Raw genomic sequence first — 22,877 nt, 5'->3', positions numbered from 1 at the left:
ACTCTAAATATTGGAACTAAGTATTTAAGTGAGTAAATAAATACTCTTAATTATAATAATTCGACTCGACAGTTTGGTTGTAAACCACCGCCATTTAAGAAAAGAAGAACTTCTGTAAATTGTCAAAAATAGTTCTTTGTTTGTCATTTGTCAGTTTGTCAATGGCGATTTTTGGTGCAAGGATGACAGTGCTTTTCTAAACGTGAAATATGGCGGGTGCAATGTTGTTTGAGCGTTCCCAATCTGTTCGTTCACACCACGAAAACTTACTAAAAATTAGTAGTGAGGATGAAAATGAGGAGAAAAATATCCAGAACAAGGAGCAGGACATCCTCAACCTGGGCGAGAAGTACAAGAAAGAAGGTAAAGCTAAGGAACTCGCCGACCTCATAAAACAAACACGTCCCTTTCTGAGTGAGATTAGCAAGGCAAAAGCAGCAAAATTAGTTAGATCTCTAGTCGATTTCTTCCTGGATCTTGAAGCTGGTATTGGAATCGAGGTTCAGCTATGCAAGGAATGTATCGAATGGGCGAAAGAAGAAAAAAGAACCTTCCTGAGGCAGTCATTGGAAGCAAGGTTAATTGCTCTTTATTTTGACACTGGAATGTTTGCTGAGGCACTGCAGTTGGGTTCCACATTATTGAAAGAGCTGAAGAAGTTGGATGACAAAAATTTATTGGTGGAGGTCCAATTATTGGAAAGTAAAACTTATCATGCCTTAAGCAATCTTCCAAAAGCAAGAGCAGCTCTGACATCAGCACGTACAACAGCCAATGCAATCTATTGCCCTCCTAAAATTCAAGCCTCCCTGGATCTTCAATCGGGAATTCTTCATGCAGCAGATGAGAAAGACTTCAAAACAGCCTATTCTTATTTCTATGAAGCATTTGAAGGTTTTGATAGTGTAGAGTCAACTAAGGCCTTGACCGCTCTAAAATACATGCTCCTCTCAAAGATTATGCTAAATAATCCTGAAGATGTACAGCAAATTGTTAGTGGAAAGTTGGCCATCAAGTATGCTGGTAAAGACATAGATGCAATGAAGGCAGTAGCCCAAGCATCACATAAAAGATCTTTAGCTGATTTTCAACAAGCAGTCAAGTTGTATAAAAGAGAACTGGAGGAGGATGTTATAGTGAGGGCACATTTGGGCACTCTTTATGACAACATGTTAGAACAGAATTTATGCAGAATCATTGAGCCTTACAGTCGGGTCCAAGTGGATTACATTGCAAAGACTATTAAACTACCAATGGCTCAGGTTGAAAAGAAGCTGTCTCAAATGATTTTGGATGCAAAGTTTCACGGGATTTTGGATCAAGGAGAAGGTAATTCTTAATATGGTCTTTATTAGTTTACCTTGATTAAAATGGTAATTTTATGAAAAACCGGTTCTAAATATTTTGAAAACAAAGAAAGTGCATTGTCATGCCTTTGTTTGTTGGCACAATACCAAAATGTCAATGGAAAATAATTTGGTTGGGTTGCAAATGCATTTGGTTTAATATAGTAAAACTTGGCTGCAACATTGAATACTTTAATGTAGAAAATTAACAGGTTAAAAATACTCTCTTAAGTGGAATGTGGGTAAACATATGCAGTTTCTAATTTTACACTGTTGCATTTTTGTTGAAAGTGATTTACTTTACTGATTCCATCCTGTTAAATAATTTTTTTTGTTTTATGGAATGGTATTATCACCTTTAGGGCCAGTATTTTCACTTCAAATTATTTTATTTAAAGGATAATTTCTATAGAGATTATCCTAACAACTAACAATAATATTGTCCTTATTGTGGCCAGATTACATTTTATAATTGTAACATTATACCTACTATAATAATTCTTTTTTTTAGGGGTCCTGATTGTATTTGAAGAAACACCAGTAGACAAAACCTACGAAATGGCTTTAGAAACCATCCAGAGCATGAGCAAAGTAGTAGACACTCTCTATCAAAAGGCTAAAAAGTTGTCATAGGCTATATTATATACAAAAATATTAAAAAAAAACAGACTGTATTTTCCCTCTATTTTTAGTTTCAAAACTACCCACTTAATGAGTTAATTTCCTGTTTTGCCATTACCTGTTTTTTCCCTTTTAGTATCTTAATATGTGGACAGTGTACATAATTAACATTTGTAGGACTTTTGGGTAAATAATATTAACTATATGTAATTCATTTTTTTTTTTTTTGGTTTCTCTTTGTGTTATGATTCTCCTTTCAGTTGCGACATTTGTCAAATACCGCGGATTTGAGAAGTGAAGCGACGTCATTATTATCACTTAGGAAGTCTTTATTAAATTGATTTGTTTAACATTTAACATTAATAAAAATAAATAAAAATGATTTATAAACATCATTTGTCGTTTTGTTTCTTTTTGCGTTTTCTAGAGTATGTACGTACCACGTTTGGACGCGGTGTAAACATTCCCGGCATTCGGTTGGCAGCATCAAATGAGGGCAGAATAAAGTTTAAATCGATTGGGAGCCAATTTTTGGAATTCTCGGTTACTGACAAATTAGCCGATTCTGAATGAAAATCGAATCTTTCACTGGGCTTAGATTCACTGAAATACAATAATTAGTTGGTTTTCAGGACTGTGGGTCAGAAAATATTAACTTACACATCAGTAGTTTCTTTTAATATTGCAATAAAAGCTCCATGTTTAGGTAAATGCTGCAACAAATAATTGCCCGGTTCTAAGGTAATAAGCGTCTCCAATGTTTGCTCTAGAATGCCTAAACCCAAATTTGGTCTGAACTGATGATGCGTCTGGGCTTCTGCCGCAATTTTCTGTATGTGACATTTATCCACGTACACTACATCCCCATAATTTGACGTAATTCCCACTAAACAACCATTGTGGAACCAATATAATTTATAAGTAAAAACACACTTACTCCTGTAAAGATTTGAAAATGGAATGAAAAAAAGAGTTGTCCAGTCATTACCCAGTTCCTCTTTTGAAGCTATACGAGCGCCGAGATTCGGTTGATTTTCTAGTTTTGGTCTTAATATCACAGGCTGAAGGGTTCCTTGCTCTGTACACTAAAAACTCGATCTGTACATAAAAATCTAAATGCTTGATTGAGTCTAATCTAAAAATGTGCACGTAAAAGATACTTACCTCACAAGCATCTAGTTTACTTCTAATAAGTACATTAAATTCCACATTTTTGTGGTTTCTTTTCAACAAATTATTTTGACAGTCCGTTTTTTTAACATTCCAGAGTTTATAACTAACATTTTTGTACATTTTTGCCTTATTACAATCAGCATCTAAAAATAAAACATATGTTACCTGATATAACTTTCCACTCTTGATATAACTTACCTGAATTAAGTTTATTAGGTTCATGGTCACTTCTGGTTGCCTCTATTGGAGTATCATACCTGAAATAAATCACCAAAAACAGTAACTCCTACTCCATATACAGAATTTCCTATATAATTACCTAAAAGCCTCAAATTGACAAAAATTAGTTTTCATGACTCTTTTGAAAGCCTTCTGGCTTAAATCACGGAAAGTTATCTCAGACTGAGAAAATGGTTTATCCAAAAATACAACTTTTTTTGTACTACCATCTAAAAAAAACAACTTATTAGATCAAAGACAGAGGAAAATATGGATTGAATTAACCTTTATTGACTGGTACTGTTTTAACACTAAATGGAATCATCCATCTTCTCTTAAGATTGCTACCATTTGCTATACATCTGAGTGCACTGAGTGGTATAACCAAATCAATGTCACTTCTGCTTTCTAGTATAGTTTTAACATTTACATCCTCACTAACTAAAATTAATGTAAATATCACTTTGAGTGGAGATTTAAATGAATTTATACCTGACACATTTGAATAAGCCCCTTTAGTACTTTCTGCTGCTGGCAAAGAATTAAGATTCAGACGGAATGCTGACTTTACATTTGGGAGTGAAAACTTGGCAACAGTGCCCTTCAAAAAAACAATGGTACAGAGACTACAAAGCATTATTAAAACACTCACCACATCAAGAACATTACTTAAACATTTATAGTCAATAATACTTTCATTTTCATCAAATGTCATGTTAATAGTAATGTTAGTTTCCTTATAATACTGAGGAAATAATATTAACTGTTTCCATTTAGCCTCCCATATAGTTTTACCAAAAGGTATTAAAGTTGATATCCTTTTACTAAGAACTCCCATATGGCATCTTTGCCACTGCTCACATGCATACTTTTGGTATAGTGAGTTCTCTTCTAGGATAATCGACTTTGAATTCTGAAATTATAGCATAAATTAACTGCTTAAAACATCTTGGCAACTTACATTAAAGGTATCAACATAAAATTGTTCACTTTTTGTGTAGCAAGCAGGATCTTTTCCAGACTGGAATATTTTTAATGCTTTCAAGCATTGTTCCTGTGTCCACTCATCTAAGTAAGACTTTTGGAATGTAGCAATTTCATCCGCCTTCAAAACAACTGTTTTCTTCACAGCTATATTCTTCACAGGTGCAAAAAAATCTTTTTTCTCTAATGAATGGAACACCAAAGAATCAGCAATTACATCCTCACTAATAAATTGATTGGGGTGTTCCAGGGACTTCAGGTCGTTGGCAGCACGCCTACATAAGAGGTATTATAAAACAAATTGTTTCAAAAACGTTTTAAAGTAATAACTACCAGTTAATTCTTAAAAACTCATCCATTGGTAAAACATACACTACAGCATAATTTGGTAAGGAAACTGCTTAACAATTACTCACAAAAAAAACTGTTATATTAGTAAAATACTAACAAATATAGAAGGTAAGTTTATTTTTTAATTAAACCAAAAACAAAAATACACAATTTTAAATATTGTGGTCATTTAAATTTTTTTAAGGTTAGGTTCTAGAACTTTTTCAGGTCTTCTTTTCAGGAGTGTAATTAAATAAACAGTCTTGTAAAAGGATCAATAAAAAGTGATTTTCCTATATTGTAGTCGTAGAAAAATTCAACAAACTACCAGTAAACAAACTGAGCTTATTCAATACTAGTATTATTCGTTTATTGGATTATATAATCTGACAAATAACTGGTATATGATTGCGCAAACTTCATTATTTGACAGATGCGCTTGAGTTTTGGTTTTTGACGCTTCAGCCTTCAGCCATCAGCATCGCCGCCATTTTTATTTTCCGCATTGTGGTGGTTGTGTCCGTACTGTGGAGTGGTTTTTAAAAACTACATTTAATCCTTTTCCTACTAATTTACGATATACTTGCTTTGGTTAGTATCACAGAACTCAAGTTTAACGAGTTTGCTTAGATTGCCCGCTTAATTAAGGTAATGATGAGCGTTAAAGAGGTAAGTTTGTAGCCATGAACTTTACAACTTCAAATGATGGACACTGGAGACTTTAGCCGGCAAATATGTATTTATTTTGATCTGCTTGTGCTTACTCCACTCCATAGGGGGCTGTGTGTATTAATAGAATTTTCTACAAAAAAAAACTGAACTGAAAACCTTGAATAAGATGGAAAAATTGTTTGGTTGTTATTGACCAAACATGTATCACTTGTACAATTTTTTTATTTGCAGGAAGGCTACGCCACTATGGAAGGAGATCATTCACCCCGAAGGGATGCCTCACCCCGGCGTCATAAGGATAAAAGTTATTCCAGGTAAACATAGTCTATTGACAATGTATTATTAGTTCATCGACATTTCCTAAAGATGCTACAATGTAGCACTCATTTTGATTTCTAAACGATAGTTTTCAGTTTCACAGTTAGTAGAATTTCCATTTTTAAATCCAAAGCAGCAATTTTTGTCAGAAAAATATTTTATTTTATAATGTATAATGCACTACTTTATGGCACTTACTACTAACTATATTTTGTTAGAGTAAAGAACACAACACAATACCTATGAAATCATAACAAAATTGAGCTTCAAGATTGTAATCTTAATCTGCTGAGATTCACTTTTTTCACCTAAAAATTGCTCAGTTGTAGTTCCTCTCAGACCAACTTACTCCAACTTACTTTCTCAGATATGTTAACTTTGGAAAGACTTAGGAGTGGTGTTAATGTAGGTCTGCCATGTGCACACTGAAATGGTAACTTGCACTTTGATAGGTCATTCAATAACACCTGACACTCCTTTCTTGATAATGCATCTCCAAATTTGATAGCACCTTCAATCAGTACCACTTTTAATCAATTTTTCAAACTAAAATTAAATGTATAATACCTCGGCAAGCTTTGGAATTCATAACTTTTTGTAAAGTTTGTGGAATCCCTCCAGCTGGGGCTTTAATTGTTTTCAAACGTTCTAGCAGCTCCTTCACAAGGGTGTTAACAATTTCAGGACCTCCCTAAAAAATGTTGAAGTATAACAATTAAAGTTGTCTAGAAATTGTTTTAAACTGCCTCTGAATCCAGTTTAGCTTTAAGGCAAAGTGGGACTTTAGTCACATGAACCCCATTAGGCATGTATTCCATCTTCAAGCCAAGTGATTCAATATATTTTGAGTGCAGTCTGAGTAAACTAACATCATTTGCTGGCATAAATATTGTCACTCTACTTGTACATGCAGTTTTATTATCTTTGAGTTCTGCAATAAATGTATTATGGTAAGAGGTTTGAAACAAAATGAAATGTAACCTTTAAAGTGTTTCTCCACAAGAATTCTTTCATGAACTGCATGTTGATCAAACAGAACAAGCATATTACAGTTGATGTCCAAGGCAACAATAAACTTGTTGTCCAGCTGTCCAATTACTTCAATATCTATAAAAGACTGGTGATCATAATTGACATAATTTAGTGGAACTTTCAGGTTTTTGTTCTGGAGGGTTGGTATGCATGGCTCAAATTGTTCAGACTTGTCTTTGTATATTTCTTCAAAAAATGTTTTTGGATCTAAAAGTGTTTAATTACTTAAAAATTGCCTGTTGGGAGGTAATAGGAAATCTTAATAGTATTTACCATTTGAGATGTAATTTTGCCATTTAGTTAGCATCTCTTCATCTCCATACCCTTCTAAAATCATGTTTTGCAGTTTGTCTTTTGCATTCTGACTCAAGCTTACATCCACTTCTTTATGCTCTTTCAGAGCAGGAGACAACCCTTTAGGCACAAAATTAAGTCTCTTCCCAAATGAAAAATATGTTTTAGCGGTTGTGGGAGTTTTTACAGTCACCATACCTGGTTTTTCATAAACGTTTCAGTGCACCAACTGTTATTAGAAGTGTGTTACATTACCAGTGCGCGGGTTCAAAAAATACTTATCTCCCTTTTCATTGTGTTGTTTTAACCATTCATTTTGAGAGTCTATAATGATTCTGCTTTGGGATTTTTGGTGGTGGGTTTCTTGAATTTTATTCAAACTCAGCTCCAATGCAGTCAGGTCGGATAGTTTTCCAACACAGTGATCTGTATTAAAGTAATTTTAGTTCACACAAAATTCATAGTTTTGTTGTGAGCATTAGTTGTACTACCTTCTTCATTTTTAGGGCATTTATCTTCTTCAGAAAATAAAAAATGGGGTGAAGTATGACTAGACCAAATATTTTGTCTGTTATTTGGTTGATTTAATAAAAATGGGTTGGGAACTGTATTGGACGGTTGTTTAACACAATCATCTGTATGCAGTTTGATTCCTACAATAGGTTATGTAGTGTAAAGGGTGTTATCAAATTAATAGCACCTTCTTAATTATTACCTTCTTGATCATTGGAGCTTAACCCAGACCAGCATTCTGGTTTCTGGTTTGGTTGATTTGTTAACTTTACAGGTGGGCAACTTGTGGCAGCTTGAAACTGGTTAACCACAGGGTAAAATCCAGTTTGATAAACTGGTTCAAAACAGTTACAAGGATTGCAACAGTAAATGTTTCTTTGTAGATTGTGTGGCAAATAGTAATGCAGTTCTGGCGCTGCAACTGGTATTTGTGGTAGATTTGGTTGTTCTGTTCGCACTTTCGTGTGAGATTGTTTGAAAAATGGGTATGTAACGGTGTTTTCTTTGCGCGTAAAGTAAGGACTTTGACTAATTGCAGCTCTTCCGGGATTATCTGGTGTGCGAGGTTTTTTGAATGTGCGAGGGGTGTGTTTTACTATAGAAGTCTGAGATCCAAAGTTAAATATACGTGCATCATGGTCATCATTATCGCAGATTTTGAGTGGTCTGAAAGCTCCAACAATCCCGTTTGCTACCATTTCTTCTTCACTTTTTTTCCTGAAAACGTACTTGGGTTTTTGGTCATTTCCTTCAATGGCAATTGTGTAATCACATTGCATTTCGGTTTGACTGCATCTCAACTCTAAGCGATCGGGATTGTCTGATTTTTGAATGTTTTTTTTTTGAGATCTCACACATTTTGAAGTAGATTTTACGCGGTTTTCTAAATTCTGCGAAACCGTTAACCTTTGTTGTCGAAAGACTGGTTCTTTAGGTTCCTCAACATGGGGATTTATATCATTTTTGTTTAGACGTTTTCGCTTTACGTTGACGCTCACTGACATGGTAGTATTAATTCCGTTAACCGCGTCTTGAACGTTATTTTCAAATAAATAGTTTGATTCCTCAAAGGTTAATTCTGTGTCGTTTTTTTCATTTTCAATGTAACCGTTATTTTTGTATATTTGAGTCGATTTGAGAAACATGTCCATTATGAGCATTTTTCCGTCGTGTTCATTAGTGTCCAATCTTAAACATATTTAATTTTTTAAATTAAACGGTAATTGCCATTTTTATGAATGGTAGGATGAAGTCAAATTTGACTGATTACTGTAAATGTTGATACACTAGAAAGTAACTGTTGGTACACTAGAAAGTTTTAAAATATTACCTTACAATTTTGCAAACTAAGTGGGTTTAAGCATTTTTTAATTCATGTTTAAACTAGATATTTCTTACTAAAACTACAGTATAATTCATTTTTTATTAGACAACAACTATCAACTGTAATCTAACATAATTCACTTGTAATGTTGATTCACAATTCTTATAAGTATCAAAACTTGACCATGTCGATTTTGTTTTTTTGATCAAACCTACTTTATAGCATACAACATTCTGTTAAGAGAGTTAAGGTCAAACGTGACTCTCCACACTGAAAAAAATTGTTAAAAAGAAAATTTCACAGTTTACCTTGAATAGACTGAACATTGATCAAATTGCCTCTCATTATTGGGTGTGACATTGATAGGTTGAACTTGAATATTTAAAGCATTTTTCTTCTTCATTATTGACTTAATTTGCACGGGTTTTTTAGGCTGAGTAGCTTCAGAGTCATAAATGTCATAATTTCCATCTGTAGCTTGTGACATTATATTGTTTCTCCACTTGGGTTTTCGAATTTTGGGTTGGCTGTTATTATCATCTGAGCTTTTCCGCTTAAACGCTGCAGCTTGCACCACTCCAAATAGTTGAGATGCACCGCACTTAAAGTTTTCTTTTTCCTTAGGGGCTTCAGCGCTGGGGTCTAGCTTTTCTTGACCCTGTCCTTTGAAGGCTTTACCTAGTTTCTCAATGCAGATTAACACTAAATCCCAGCAAGTAAACTCTACTTCCTGGTTGTACGACTTAGCCATTAGATCTACATATATTTGTGGGCATTTAATGTTCATCGCAAACACTGGATGTCTTTTTGTTTGTTGCTTGTTTAGGTCAACAAAGCTTTTCTTGACTTGTTTCAGGATTTTCGAACTTTTTACTGGGCGCTTGTTTACGTAAATGTACTGTACGTTTTTACCACTCCAACTTAGATCTTTTTTGATGAGTAGTTCTATGGAAACTTTAGATTTTGATACTTTAAGCAAAGTGAAATCTTCTTCCTCCTCATGGTACAGGTGGCAAAGAGCATTTAAAATATCTGAGGTTTTAGGGCTGTTCAAAATTAACTGACCGGTAACATCATTTCTCAGTGTAAAAGAAATCTTTGGGTTAATGATTTTAAGTTTTTCTAGTTGTACTTTCACTTCTTCCAGTTCAATTTCAGGCACAATTCTTTGCTGTCGCACTGGTATACTGCTGAGCCACCCCACAACCGTTACTGTCGTGCCTTCGCTAGCTCGAAACTGCACCAGCTTGACTTCACTGTTCAGAGTTCTGCTAAGAACCTTTGTATACGTTTCTTGTGACTCTTTTTGACGTGAAGTGATTGTCACACCCCGGCTCATTTCTACTATACCGGCCAGGGCTTCGCCCCTATACCCATACGTCTTTCTGTGCCGCTCTAAATCCACCAGTGACCTACATTTGTTTGTCGCGTAACGCTGTCCAAGAAAACTCATATTTTCTTTGGAAATACCGTCCCCGTTGTCTATTACTTGAATTTTGAAAGTAAGGAGATTCAAACGTACCGCAATCGATGTGGATTTGGCGTCCAGACTGTTGCAAACCTAGAACACTTCAGACTAGAACAGTGTTTTGGAATAAGGTGTTTTCGAACCGTTTACCAGCTCAAAGACGCATTGGGCCACTGTGGAAACGTCGCTAGAGCTTCGGAGTTTTGAAATAACCGCAGGTTCTAAGTGTTTTATTTCCATTTTGGAGCTTCAAAACTAACATAAACGCGTAAATATGGCGGATGGTAAATTTGATTGCCATCTGTCACTGTCATTCTTCTTTTTGTTTTTTTTTCGGGCATTAGCATCACAGTAGTAAACCCAGCTCGGTTTTCTGATTCCTCAATGGTGAAAAGTTTAAGGAAATTGTTGAATGTGATTAAACATTGAATTTGAATAACTGTGGACTAACTTGGATATTTATTTTTACTCAGGAGTCGAAGCAGGAGTCGGGGCAGAGATAGAGACCGTCGCCACGACAGCAGAGATAGAGAATATAGCAGTCGACGAGACCGAGACGACAGGTAAGCAACCAAACGTTTATAATTCGATTGTACAAAAGAATGTTGGACTACGGCGTTGTCTGGGTTGGATTTTCTGACCTCAAATCACTTTGAACGTTTTGAGAAGTATCAAAATTTGAAAACACTTTAAAACGAACGAACAACACATCACACCAACATTCACATCATTGTGGTCAGTTAATGACCATTACTCAAGAGCAAAGAACTGACTGAAACATCATGTGACACCGTTATTTACATAGTCGCAAAGATACCAAAATAAACACTCGTTTGATGCAGATATCCGTTACATGGAAAACTAGAGCGTCCTCTAAGAGTCAATGATTGAATGGTGTTTTTGTGATTTGACCTTACAGGTCGCGCAGTCGATCACGCTCAGACAGACGTTACAAGTCCTCGAGACATTCGCGCAGCGATACGCGTTCGCCGGGCTCTCGGCATTCACACAGTCCTATGTCTAGTCGCAGGCGCCACATGGGTACTCGCGAACATCCAAAACCCAGTCGTTGTCTTGGGGTGTTTGGTCTTAGTGTTCACACCACCGAAGACGAGCTTTACCATTTATTCAATAAGTACGGACCAGTCGAGAGGGTGCAAGTCGTTCTAGATGCTAAGGTAAGACAGTGAACCAATTATATCTTACAAACCAAAACAGGTGAGCGGACAAATGTTGCCTTGTCATTTTAGTTCTAGTGAGGCAATATGCGACCTGGAATAGCAATTTGACAGAGCTGTCTATGTAAAACATTCACCAATTTTTGTCTCTATTTTAGTCTACATTTGGAACAATCGTTTATTTAGCAACTTAGGACGATTAAAATATTAATAATGGCACCTTTAAGAATAAAATTACCTACTTATTCCTGATTGGAATGTAATTTTTAGACGGGTAGATCAAGAGGATTTGCCTTCGTGTACTTTGAAAGTAGCAGCGATGCCAAAGTGGCTAAGGAACAATGCTCCGGACTGAAGATCAACGGAAAAAGCATCAGAGTTGACTTTTCCATTACCGAGAGGGCGCACACACCCACACCTGGCATATACATGGGCAAACCTACTTAGTAAGTACACCTTTATTTGTATTTTTTTTACCCCAGTGGAGCACAACGTCTTCAAGTCACTTTTTTCTGCTGAAGCATTTCTTCCTGGGTATATTATCACGAGAATATTTAGGAGTTGTCTTATTAAGGTTATAAATGCGACTTAAAGGATCTCTCGGACATAATTTCGCTTAAACACTCATTTTTGGTTAGTATGTGTAAGTTTTTGTCTAATTAAATCTTTCTTTTACAGTAGATCTGAGCGGTATGAAAGCCGAGGTCGCAGAGATAGAGAGTAAGTATATTTTTTGTTTTTACTGTGTGGTCTCCTGCTTTTGTTTGGAGTATTCTAATTTTGATGCAGTTTAACTTTGTATGAGCAGGAAAATTATGACTTTTTTTGCGTAGGTCTGGATTTCAAAATGAAATCTAAAACACATTTTTTGTACTTAATTTTATCAAAACTTTTTGCTAGAAATATGTTTGGAATTTTTTTACATTTTTTGCTAGTTGAGAGTAAGTAAAGATATGATTTCAGCGATTATTACCGAAGTTCTAGATATCGCCGTTCGCCCTCACCCTACTACAGCAGTAGAAGTCGTAGGAGGTACTCGAGATCCCGAAGCCACTCTCCACGTAAGTAACCTCAGTTTTTTGGAATATATTTTTTGTGAAAAAATGCCGCTTATTCTAGTTTCTGAATATGTTGCACTTTTTAACTGTTTAGAGATGTAAGAAAAGCAGTGCATCGTTTTTTTGCTCGGTAACTTTTTCCAGTCCCAGTTATCTGCCACAGTTTACACACTACCATCCCTTTTGACAAATCTGCTGACCCACTAAATTTACACCGTTTTGTAGAAAGATAACTCCTTAAAGACCAAAAACTGAAACTATTTTATACAAGTCCCTGTGTCGCGGACTAACAGTAGCTTCAAAATTCTATCGAGTTTTTGATTCATTCTTTACCAAAAGGAACACTATTCAAAGTTTCAGTTCAAATTGACCATTTTTTCCCCATAATCGGTTGTGAAACACCATAGATTACCGTTATGTGCGTGTTTTAATATGTTGTTTTGGTTTAATGGAATTTCAGGTCGATATTAACTAAGACGACGGTCAGTTCATTTGGACGCTTTCGCGAGGCTCTAAGTAACGATTAGAGCGATTATTGATTTTTTCCTTTCGATTTTTCACATTTGTAAAGGGGTGGTTTTTAGTTCATGACATTGTCCTTCATTTTGCCCTATATCACGATTGTGACAACGTTTGAAGTTATTGTATATTTCGCTGACAACGCAGTGAGTGTCAGGAATATATTGTAAACCGATTGCTTCGTAGTTTGAGTGTATTATTACAATATTCTGACACACACTGTTTAAGGCTAATATTACATTCCCCACCAGCTACGCGCTTTGTTTAGTTATTTTTAGCTGAATGTAATATTAATCTTATTTGAGCGCATAGGGTATAGAAAACCTTATTTTCAGTTTGTTAATGTGAACATAGTATTTAAGTAATTTAGATGTTAATAAACATAATTGACTAATATTGATTTTCTGTGTTTTGAAAAGGGTTGCGAACAAGAGCTTTCGGATGAAATTGAAGTTTATTAAGAAATGAATGAAAACGTAAAAATTGAGTCCTTGAGAGACGTTCTCTCACTCCTATGAAAAATCCCGAACGCTGAAACAAGAAAATCGCTCTCGAAGACTGACATTGTCGAAATTAGTCTTGAAGACATCAAAAACGTGGTCGAAATGAGATAAAGAAAAAAAGAAAACCTTAAGCAGAATTACACATCTGGATTTCCATTTCACCTCTTCCGTCACATTATCCGATCCATTCCAGGTCCATTCAATTTGTTACTAGAATCTGATTTCCTCTATTAACAAATAAACTTCTCTTTCAAATCCCATTCTTTCTTGACAGTTCAATTTCAATATCCTCCCTTTGGTGAGTATTTATTGTGTAAGATTTAACCTAAATGTGTTGTATTTTTTTGATTGTGATAACGCAAATAATAGTAATCTTAAATGTAATTTGAGGAATAAATTGTAAGGCAATGCCAGCAGTTTTTCTTTTCTATCCCTCTCAAATGATAATAACAGTTAAGATGTAACATAAGAATGTAACAGTATTGGAGAGGAAGAGGTTTAAGGAAATCTGGATATTAAAACAATGTTGATTTGTCAAAAATTTTCATGCTCTTCTTGGTAAGTGGTTTACGCCACAGAATTGGATATATTAAGGACTGAAAACTAAATTCTGTTAGAATTGATTTAATATATAAAAAAGAAAAACTTTGTACATAAATCATCATTTATACAGTTATTTACAGATTAAATAATTTATACTAGTTTAGGCACTGAAATATTTGCTACAATGAAAGTTAACAGGTGACTAGTAAGTATCTTAAAACTTCTTCATTCCTTAATAACAGAGTAAACGCGGTTAAACTAAAAACAATTATGTATACGGTATAAAAAATAAAATACATCTTATTAATTATAATTTAATCGTAATGATATTTCAAGCCCAGTGGGAGGTGTTTGTTATTTATACCCCACTTGGGACTTAATAAGAAATCGTAACATCAATCTTCAGTATAAATTTTATTTAAATGACACAACACCTGTTTCGGGACCATTATCATTGCAACGTTGGTAATCAAACACATTCATCCTTAAACTTATTTAAATTAAAACTTCACACAATCATAAATGGTCTTAGATCTCTTACTAGTGTATTCAACAACAAAAGTAAATTGGAAGACAAGCACTTTCAAAGGAATCTAAACGTGACTCTCTCAGTTTTGATCCGATCCATTACCCAAAAAATTTAAAAAAGCTATAACTATATTCCCCTTAATATCAATCTTTCCAATTTAAGTCTTCTCTCTACTCACTAGACTATATACCGTTATTGTAAATCACTATGAGACAACATACACCCATGAACAAAAAAACACAACCTCGAAAAACATCTCCGAATATCATTTTCAATATCGACAAATAAAATATTGCACCTTTGAGCAAAACTGTCTATTTGATTCTGCTAAACAGTGCATCAACACAATTTTAGCTATCATTACTAGTTTTGACTGAGCTGATGCTTGTTTAGCAAGGTAACACAGAAAACTAATCTAAGATATCTGATGCTAGCAAGTCGACGTGGTGTTCCACGATTTATTCGAAGGGTGAAGGTGTAACTGAGGTGGTGGAGGCGGCGCTTGCTGTTTGTTCGAGGCTGAAACACAATTTTTGATCTACTACTTGGAATAGTTACCTTGTGTTACGTTTAACTTTTGTGTATATTTACTGTAAACACTATTTTTCCAAAAATTAGTGCAGTATTATAGTTAAAGAATTCAAGTTGTAAACTCTCAAGAGTTAAGATCCTTATTATGGTTTATGCACCTACCTGTTGTGTCAACTTGTGTTGGGAGTTAAATATTCACATAAGAAGACAGTAAAATACAAACCACCGTAATTATTATTGGAATGGTATTATTGATTACACAGATTACAAACTAAAGTAAATCGAAAATGATTTCTAAACATAAACGTAATAGGTACATTGCTCATGCAAATTGCATGCTAAAAAGTGATACAAAACGTAACGTACACCTTAATTAAAATAAACGGTTAATAAAATGACTAGGTACAGGTTGGAAGTAGCTAAGTCAAAATATTGTAATCAAATATAGCCAATCAGCCAAAAGAATTTCAAGTTTGGATAAACACCATGCCTACACTACACTAAATAACTCAATTTCACCAGTGATGGTTTAAGCCTAAATATTATATTCAAACACTTAGATACTTCCAACTAAAATAAGCATAAAAAATAATAACCCCGAGGAATGAAGTGTAGTTCTTTATACAGTTTCTCTTCTTCAGAGAACTTTATTTTGACAACAAGACGTTAGTCCAACATATTGAAACGGTATATTCTGTTTAAATGTTTGTGAAGTAAAATTAAAACACTGAAAACTTAAGACAATGTGTGTAGATAGGACAAAAGTTATCAAATCACAAGAAAAATACTAAAATACCGTGAATATTTAGTAAAAACGTCTACAAGTTTCAAGTGATGTGAAGGAAAAAAGTTACAAATATTTACAGAAAAATAATAAATAAAGTTAATGGTGAATGAAGACCAGTCCATGCAAGAAAGAAGACATGCAGTTGCGGGTAATCCTCTATTAGCAGGATGACTCTAAGAATTGAAGAAAAAAAAAACAGTAAGTGAACTAACAGATTGCTAATGATGTATAATGGGTAGATGAGAAAATTGTAAATTACCCAATATATGCAAGTGGTAGGAAACAAAATCGGTGAACAAACACAAAAACACATCTAAATAACTAAATCACAGACCAAACTTGAGGAAGCATAAAAACACACAAATTTGCCACTAAAACATCAACTAAAGTACTGACCTTGTCGATTTGAATACAACTTCAAGACGTTTCTGTAAGGCGGTGGTCTAGGAAATCTGTCGGGGGTGTTGAACAAGTGTCGGAACTTTTCCTCCAAGTCCGTTCCTGTTCTTCTAGGCGCCACATTATTGCCATCCCTCATCGATGAGTGTCGGGGCGGTGGCGGCGGCGGATTGGCGTTATTACTATTTGGAACCTAAAAACATCCCTCCCAACATAGTCACTAGAATCGTACAATAATAAAAATAAATACCGCCGGGGGTGGTCTGACAGGTTGTGGCTGTTGCTGCGTTTTGTGTGGCGGAGGAGGAGGCGCGTGACTGGGCGGCTGTGGCACTCCAGGTGGTGGAGGAGGGGCGTAATTGGGTCGCACCGTTGATGGTTTTGGTGCCGGCGGTGGACCGGACGAAGGGGTGGGCGGGGGCGGTACCGACGGTGGTGGCACCGAAGGTCTTCCCACCAACGGCGGTCGGGATCTTGCCCCGTTCTATATAATGTATCAAATTTAGTTTAAGTGTTCAAATCTACCACTGTAGTCTCCCACTCACCCCTGGAGAAGGAGAATTCAGATTGGACAGTGATTGTCCAATTACCGCGCTGATGTTTCGGACAGTTCCGAATTTTAAATTAACGTCGTTGTTCGGTGTAGGGCTTTGAGGTGACGGTGACCTCGGCGTTCGCATGCTTTGCGCCCTACTAATTGACTTATTATTTGGTTTCACTGCTAATTTGGTAGGGGGTGTTAGCTTTCCTGCAATAAGACCCATCCCTCTGTAATTATTCTTTTAAATAAATCAAAACAAAAATCACACAAAGGGGATACACCAAATTATGTGATGAGAGAGAGAAAAACCATCACTACATACATATTTGAAATGATTACTTACATGAACAAGCAAACAAATGGCATTACTGTAACTGTTAAGTAAACGGTTCAGGCAGTTTAATTGCTTATACAACCACGCTAATAAAAATAACTAGAAGGTATTGGGTTCATAAATTAAACGGATGATAATAACGTCAATTTATGGGAATACGTTTTGGTAAAATAGAATAAGACCACAATCAATATTTAATAGAAATTAATCTTTTCTTTCAACTTGTTTTATTATCTTTAGTATTAACTAGATCCATCTGGATTCGCAGTTGCCTTTGAAGCTCTATATTCAGATAATTTTTACTGTCTTAAAACCGTGTAAAAATAAGTTAGTGTTTAGTCTAGTATGTCAATCAAAAATTTAAGTTTATAATTGTGTGATCAGTAAAAACTTTATACCTTTATATTTATTATATTATTAATTTTCCTTTATAACTATTTTTTCAAATTATAAGCTATGAAATATGCACACTTACCATTTAAAACTGGAGGTTTTGGCGCCAAATTCGGTTTGCCATGGTTGATCACAGGTTTGTTCGGTTGTAAACCGCCATTATTTACATTATCTGTACAATCTAAAGAACTAAGATTTGCGTTGCTCTTCGATTTGCGACTGTGCAACGCGCTACTATGATGCAAACTCGAAATATTGCCTTGAATCGAGGTTTGACTTAAATGAACACCGTTCGAATTGTTGGTCTGGAAACTCGCCGGTTTCGCAGGTCTTCGCTCTTCTACTGATATCTGAAATTTCATATTATCCTTTACTGGTCCATTAATTATTAATTTATCGCAACGTGTGACCGTTACGACAATCACGACTGAATAATTACGGCTATAATCGTTACTGAAATGCATTATGCGTTTTACATAACTGTTTCAAATAACACTTACGTGTCTGGTTGGTGCTGGAGGAGGAGGTCCCCTCGCTCTGGTATCACTAGGATTGTGCAACTGCTTTTTTAACTGATCCTGAATGCTATCAAAATGTTTTGAAGGGGTTAACTTGGGACTTGGACTTTTATCGCTTTCGTTATTGTTTAGACTAGGAGTTGACGAACTGATCGTGCCTATGAACACTACATTTAAGTACAATTTAACCAAAAAAACCCGGGGAAGAAACGTTACCAAGTCGTCCAGTAACTTTAAGTTTAGGCATTCCACCTGCGAATAAACCACCAAGCGCGATTCCATTCGGTTTCGATTGAATGGAATTGTTTGATGGGGTAATTCCTCCATTAGAACCGGTAGAGGCTCCATTATTATGGCTAACAGCATTGTTTTTTCCTAAAAAAGAACGCGTCAGTTCTGTCAAGTGACACATTTTGATTTTACAATTATTGTCATTTTTTTTGTCACTTAAAACACAGTTTAACAAAATTTTATAAAAATTAAGTATAAATACAAATACACCTTGAAATAAAGTAAGTATGATTCATGTGTTTTACTGGAAACATGAATTTTCATGAATCCCCTGGGACAACTGATGTTTTATTTAATTAAATGACTCAATGCGTTTCGACAAAAACAATTTCAATGTTTGTGGATCTATACCTTGCTATAAAAACATTACCTGTCGTAATCGATTTTACCACAAATATTGAACAATAAAGTTCATGGTGTTTTAATAACTTTACCAATTCACGTAACTTACTTACCTTGAATTAATGGTGCACTCTTGTCAACCGTAACAGTCTTCTTTAGTTTGGTTCCTTGTCTGATTGAACTCAACAGGGCACCCCTATTGTCTGATCCCCCACCACCGCCACCCAATTTGGGTAGCGACATTAAGGGTGGCGGAGGCGGACCCGGAGGGGGCGGTGGCGGAGGCCCCGGCATTCTTTTCAATACCTTAAATAATATAATAACTGTAACACAAAACTTTTAGTGGCATAAAAATTAAACCCAAAATTAGGCTATTCACCACAACAACCATAAACTAAGTAAATGTAAACCTATAAATTTTCGCAATTAAATGAGAATTACCATTTAACTCCATACCACCTTCAAACCCTACTATTACCACTACCAATGTTAGTAAGAACTTACGGTTAGTAGATATATGGTAATCTCTGGTTAGTTGTATGTTAGTAGTAACATTACTGATTGTCCATTACATGACATGTACTTCTATCAACATTTTCACTTTTATTCTTGGTGATATTTAAAAGAATAATTTGTGACTTGAGTGTTTTTTGCATCAACCTAAACAAAAATAGCAGTGTAACAAATAAATTCAGATTAAAAAAGGTTTAAAACAGCAAAAAAACCTCAGGTTAGGTAAGCACATAGAAGGTATAGCTAATGATAAGCTAGATAGTAGCTATAATGTTAGTATATAAAGCCAATTACAGAATATTTATTTTGGTTTATCAGTTAAAATTAAAAATGTATAAATACATAAATGCACTAGGTACTTGGTTTGGCTTGCATTATTTGATAAGCTTATATGGGGTATTTAAAATAGGTTTAAAATTTCTGTGTGATTAATCAAATAATTACAAAGCACTAATTATCAAGGCCTTAAAGCTGTTAATTACCTTACTGTGCTTAAAAAACATAATATAATACAATAAACAATAATCAATTGAATTTGATAAAATTGGTGGACAAAGCACTAGTATTCTATGCACCTGCACTTGAATCCTGTTAAATTCATCTTCTTCCTTTTAGTGAGGTATTAGGAATTTGACTGCTTGGGACACATCAAGAGCCATTAATCCACAATGTGAAAAATAGGTATATGTTCTCAAGGAAACCTTCAAAATGCCAATATCTAGTGAGTTACTACTATGAAACATAAGTAGTCATCACTTATGTCTCATGATTTCAAAAAGGCGAATTTTTGTTCATTTTGACTGAAGGCTACCAGGGTTGAGTTCCTTTACAGAACATCTTTGAGTTAGGTACCATAGATTCACAACATTTTCACCACATGTCCCAGTATAAACCCTAGAATACACTTTGTCTTCTTTGATTTGGTCAACAAACATTAAATGACACACACAGACAAAAAATACTTTGGTTTTCTGTATTACTCAAACAGTGGAAATGATTCAGCAGGACTGAATAGTGTGAAAATCACTGTAGTCATCTTAAGATTAATATACCAGTGAGGTTGTTTTAATAGGGTTACTACATCATTGATACTGGTCACTTTTCCAATAAGCAATCAGAAATGAGTCAAGTTCAAAATGATTCAACTAATGGCTTTTTCAATTGGCAAGTTTAGGGCAAAACTAAGTTATTTGTATCCTGCTCTATCAAATTTCATTGAAATAGTATGGCAATATATTAGTTTTGCACTGAAGATGCCAATCAAAAACACCATGTCTGTCTACAAAAGAGCTGGCTGTATATGGTATTTGCATGGAATTAACTATTATTATGTTCTTATGAATTTTAGTAATTCCCATCATCTAGTTTCTTTAGTATCCTCATACTCCTCAAATTTGTATCACCTGACTAATTTTGCACTACCTATACTGTTTCCCAACCTGTAAAAACACTCTAATAAGTTACCTCAGTACAGCAAAAGAGAAAGAAGTAATATAATTTAAATTAATGTAGGCATAGCCACACATACTAATCATTCATTTTATACTTCTGGTATAACTGAAGGAAAGCATACTTTCATTCATTTTAACTGATCAGCATTCAGAATTTCTTCCTTTCTTATATGATATTTTGTCTGATGAACATCAAAACAGTCTTGATGTCAATAAAATGGAAATCCAGCCAGTCACTGTAACCTGTTTAGGACTGTAGATATTTCTTGAAAGGTGTCACAATAGTGTTTTAGTATTCTATAGGTAATACTTGTCCAAATTGGGACTTTAATGTTCTTATAACATTCCAGACATAACACATTTTCTACATGACACAACCAAATCATGCTTTTTGATTGGGAGTAACCCAGGTCAAGTAGTAGATATCCTACTTATTAGATTTAATCAGTTTACTTAAAAAAAGATAAACTGGGATCAAAACTAATCTATCACTACACATGGTTACCCAATGAAAAACAAATGTCCTACCTTTCTACGTGACATCAGTAAAATTTGGTACCAAATTTTATCTGTATTTGTATCAGTAAACACTTATCCTGGGATAATAAAGATAGTTAAAATGCTATGATTTGTCGAGTTTTTGAGAAAAAACAAGCAAAACCGGACATGTGGTAATGGAGGCACTGTGTGTCCTGGAGCCTACAAACTGGAAAGGCTAAAAACCTGGATTTAAATGAAGAACGACAATAGCGTTACATCCTTAATAATAAAACAATAAACTGTAATCTAAGTCCATGTAGGGGTACACTCAAGGTTGAAATTTTACTCAGACACACTTGCACATAGGAAGAACCAAACTAGTTTGGACCTTAATTTTAAGTAAATTTGAAGGGAAGTGAGCCACTTTAAATGGTCAATAGTGTAGTTTAGATTGTAAGGATGCAGATAGCAGCTGAATAAACATTCACTATCAGGTAATAAGTTTGTAAATAAATATTCAAAATAGGTAAATAAGTAGGTTGTCAACTTATGACACATACCGATACACGTAGGTGTTGTACAGGACGTTCTCAAAGGTAGTTTTAGCTCCGTATCACATTATTGAACCCATAACTGCACCGTGGACTTCTTCATGGCACGAAAACTGCACTTTTTTCCATGTAAATCCGGAAAACTTTCTATACGCGATAGGTTTTTATCGTTGTATCAAATCAACATGGCCGAAATGAATGACTGCAGACTGGCAACACTGCGCACGCGCGCGCCTCTGTCGGAACAACGAACAGCTTTCCTCGATTTGAACGGGTTCTTTTTCACCGGATTTATTTTGCAATTTAAAACATTTAAAATGAAATTCTTTACAGTTATCGACGTTAGTTCTCTTTAGGAACACAATGCAACAATTACGGTAATTAAAATTACGATTGTGAGGTAACAGCCGGTCGAGGAGAAAATGCTTATTGTCGCGCTGGATGTCGCTCCTCTACCTTACGGCGTTATTCAGCTTTTTTTTCGTCCCACCGGCTAAATTTAAATTTTCGGCGTTGCGGGAGCAGTTTGCCGGGATTTAAAATATACAAAAACAAGAAATTAATTACCGATCGACCTTGACTCGCATGGTATTTTCGTAACACCGATCATGGGAGAGATTTATGGACGTTTTTGCTATTATTAAATTCGGCTTCACCACACGCATATTCGATTTTTTAATAAACACACCATGTAGATTTGAGAGTTTCAGATGTTATTTTGATTCACTTTACACCAGTTAAAGATTTGGGAAAACCATAATATGACCAACAACTGTCAAATTACGTCAAAGTGACATCACATACGCTGTGTTCGCTTCTTGGAGCATGAAAACGAATGCGGCCATAAGACGGGATTTAAGTAAAGTTTTATTTAACACAACCAAAGAAACTTATTCACCAAATTGTCGAGTAATATATAATAAATAAGTTTATGATTCATATCTTATCTTATTAATATTTAATACAATAACAATACTAGTTTTGCAACCAAACTTGCCAAGAGATGAGCAAACATTTTATTAACCTGTCGTCACGTGATCAACTGATATCCGAGTATCCAGTTCAGTTCAATTGAATCTCAAAACTTTATTATTTTTCAGTTATTTTAAACATTAAAACTTA

The 22,877-nt window shown here is 34.9% G+C and overlaps 5 protein-coding genes across 17 annotated transcripts; 2 read left to right on the top strand and 3 right to left on the bottom strand.

The window, feature by feature from the left end:
• The first annotated feature begins 177 nt into the window (after positions 1 to 177).
• On the top strand, positions 178 to 2,362 carry Rpn6 (regulatory particle non-ATPase 6). Its single transcript, XM_081978398.1, has 2 exons — positions 178 to 1,329; positions 1,858 to 2,362. Exons 1-2 carry the CDS (start codon positions 210 to 212, stop codon positions 1,977 to 1,979), a joined length of 1,242 nt encoding a protein of 413 aa, XP_081834524.1. The 5' UTR covers positions 178 to 209; the 3' UTR covers positions 1,980 to 2,362.
• On the bottom strand, positions 2,276 to 4,887 carry LOC145728287 (uncharacterized). The gene is made up of 11 exons (XM_081978390.1): positions 4,677 to 4,887; positions 4,321 to 4,618; positions 4,012 to 4,272; positions 3,852 to 3,960; positions 3,645 to 3,800; positions 3,460 to 3,589; positions 3,339 to 3,397; positions 3,132 to 3,283; positions 2,905 to 3,052; positions 2,628 to 2,853; positions 2,276 to 2,570 (listed from the first exon to the last, which is right to left on the bottom strand). Exons 1-11 carry the CDS (start codon positions 4,700 to 4,702, stop codon positions 2,360 to 2,362), a joined length of 1,776 nt encoding a protein of 591 aa, XP_081834516.1. The 5' UTR covers positions 4,703 to 4,887; the 3' UTR covers positions 2,276 to 2,359.
• A 237-nt stretch (positions 4,888 to 5,124) lies between these two features.
• Positions 5,125 to 13,961, top strand: tra2 (transformer 2). Of its 8 annotated transcripts, none has more exons than XM_081978410.1 (8): positions 5,125 to 5,264; positions 5,577 to 5,659; positions 10,768 to 10,857; positions 11,214 to 11,472; positions 11,743 to 11,918; positions 12,151 to 12,192; positions 12,436 to 12,533; positions 13,469 to 13,961. In XM_081978410.1, exons 2-8 carry the CDS (start codon positions 5,592 to 5,594, stop codon positions 13,492 to 13,494), a joined length of 759 nt encoding a protein of 252 aa, XP_081834536.1. In that variant the 5' UTR covers positions 5,125 to 5,264; positions 5,577 to 5,591; the 3' UTR covers positions 13,495 to 13,961. The 8 variants fall into 8 exon arrangements, with proteins under 8 accessions (XP_081834536.1, XP_081834535.1, XP_081834538.1 ...); XM_081978409.1 differs by having other exon boundaries at positions 5,135 to 5,321; XM_081978412.1 differs by having other exon boundaries at positions 5,136 to 5,342; positions 11,325 to 11,472.
• Positions 5,803 to 10,728, bottom strand: LOC145727727 (DNA mismatch repair protein Mlh3-like). The gene is made up of 11 exons (XM_081977543.1): positions 10,445 to 10,728; positions 9,135 to 10,387; positions 7,705 to 8,690; positions 7,481 to 7,642; positions 7,245 to 7,415; positions 6,969 to 7,187; positions 6,645 to 6,902; positions 6,410 to 6,594; positions 6,231 to 6,354; positions 6,023 to 6,174; positions 5,803 to 5,971 (listed from the first exon to the last, which is right to left on the bottom strand). The coding sequence occupies exons 1-11, from the start codon at positions 10,532 to 10,534 to the stop codon at positions 5,930 to 5,932; spliced, it is 3,642 nt and encodes a 1,213-aa protein (XP_081833669.1). The 5' UTR covers positions 10,535 to 10,728; the 3' UTR covers positions 5,803 to 5,929.
• A 199-nt stretch (positions 13,962 to 14,160) lies between the features above and the next one.
• On the bottom strand, positions 14,161 to 22,184 carry LOC145728289 (uncharacterized). Of its 6 annotated transcripts, none has more exons than XM_081978394.1 (10): positions 21,765 to 22,184; positions 21,253 to 21,447; positions 18,874 to 19,066; positions 18,344 to 18,502; positions 18,110 to 18,285; positions 17,692 to 17,959; positions 16,887 to 17,089; positions 16,592 to 16,825; positions 16,339 to 16,534; positions 14,161 to 15,143 (listed from the first exon to the last, which is right to left on the bottom strand). In XM_081978394.1, the coding sequence occupies exons 2-10, from the start codon at positions 21,265 to 21,267 to the stop codon at positions 15,055 to 15,057; spliced, it is 1,533 nt and encodes a 510-aa protein (XP_081834520.1). In that variant the 5' UTR covers positions 21,268 to 21,447; positions 21,765 to 22,184; the 3' UTR covers positions 14,161 to 15,054. The 6 variants fall into 6 exon arrangements, with proteins under 6 accessions (XP_081834520.1, XP_081834517.1, XP_081834519.1 ...); XM_081978391.1 differs by having other exon boundaries at positions 21,253 to 21,439; XM_081978393.1 differs by having other exon boundaries at positions 21,253 to 21,423.
• Positions 22,185 to 22,877: the final 693 nt, after the last annotated feature.

This window comes from Ips typographus, linkage group LG4, assembly GCF_016097725.1.
Source record: "Ips typographus isolate SLU linkage group LG4, UJ_Ityp_2.0, whole genome shotgun sequence".
Classification (NCBI taxonomy): domain Eukaryota; kingdom Metazoa; phylum Arthropoda; class Insecta; order Coleoptera; family Curculionidae; genus Ips; species Ips typographus.
Note: the sequence above shows the minus strand (reverse complement) of the source record. Positions and strands in the feature narration are given on the sequence as shown.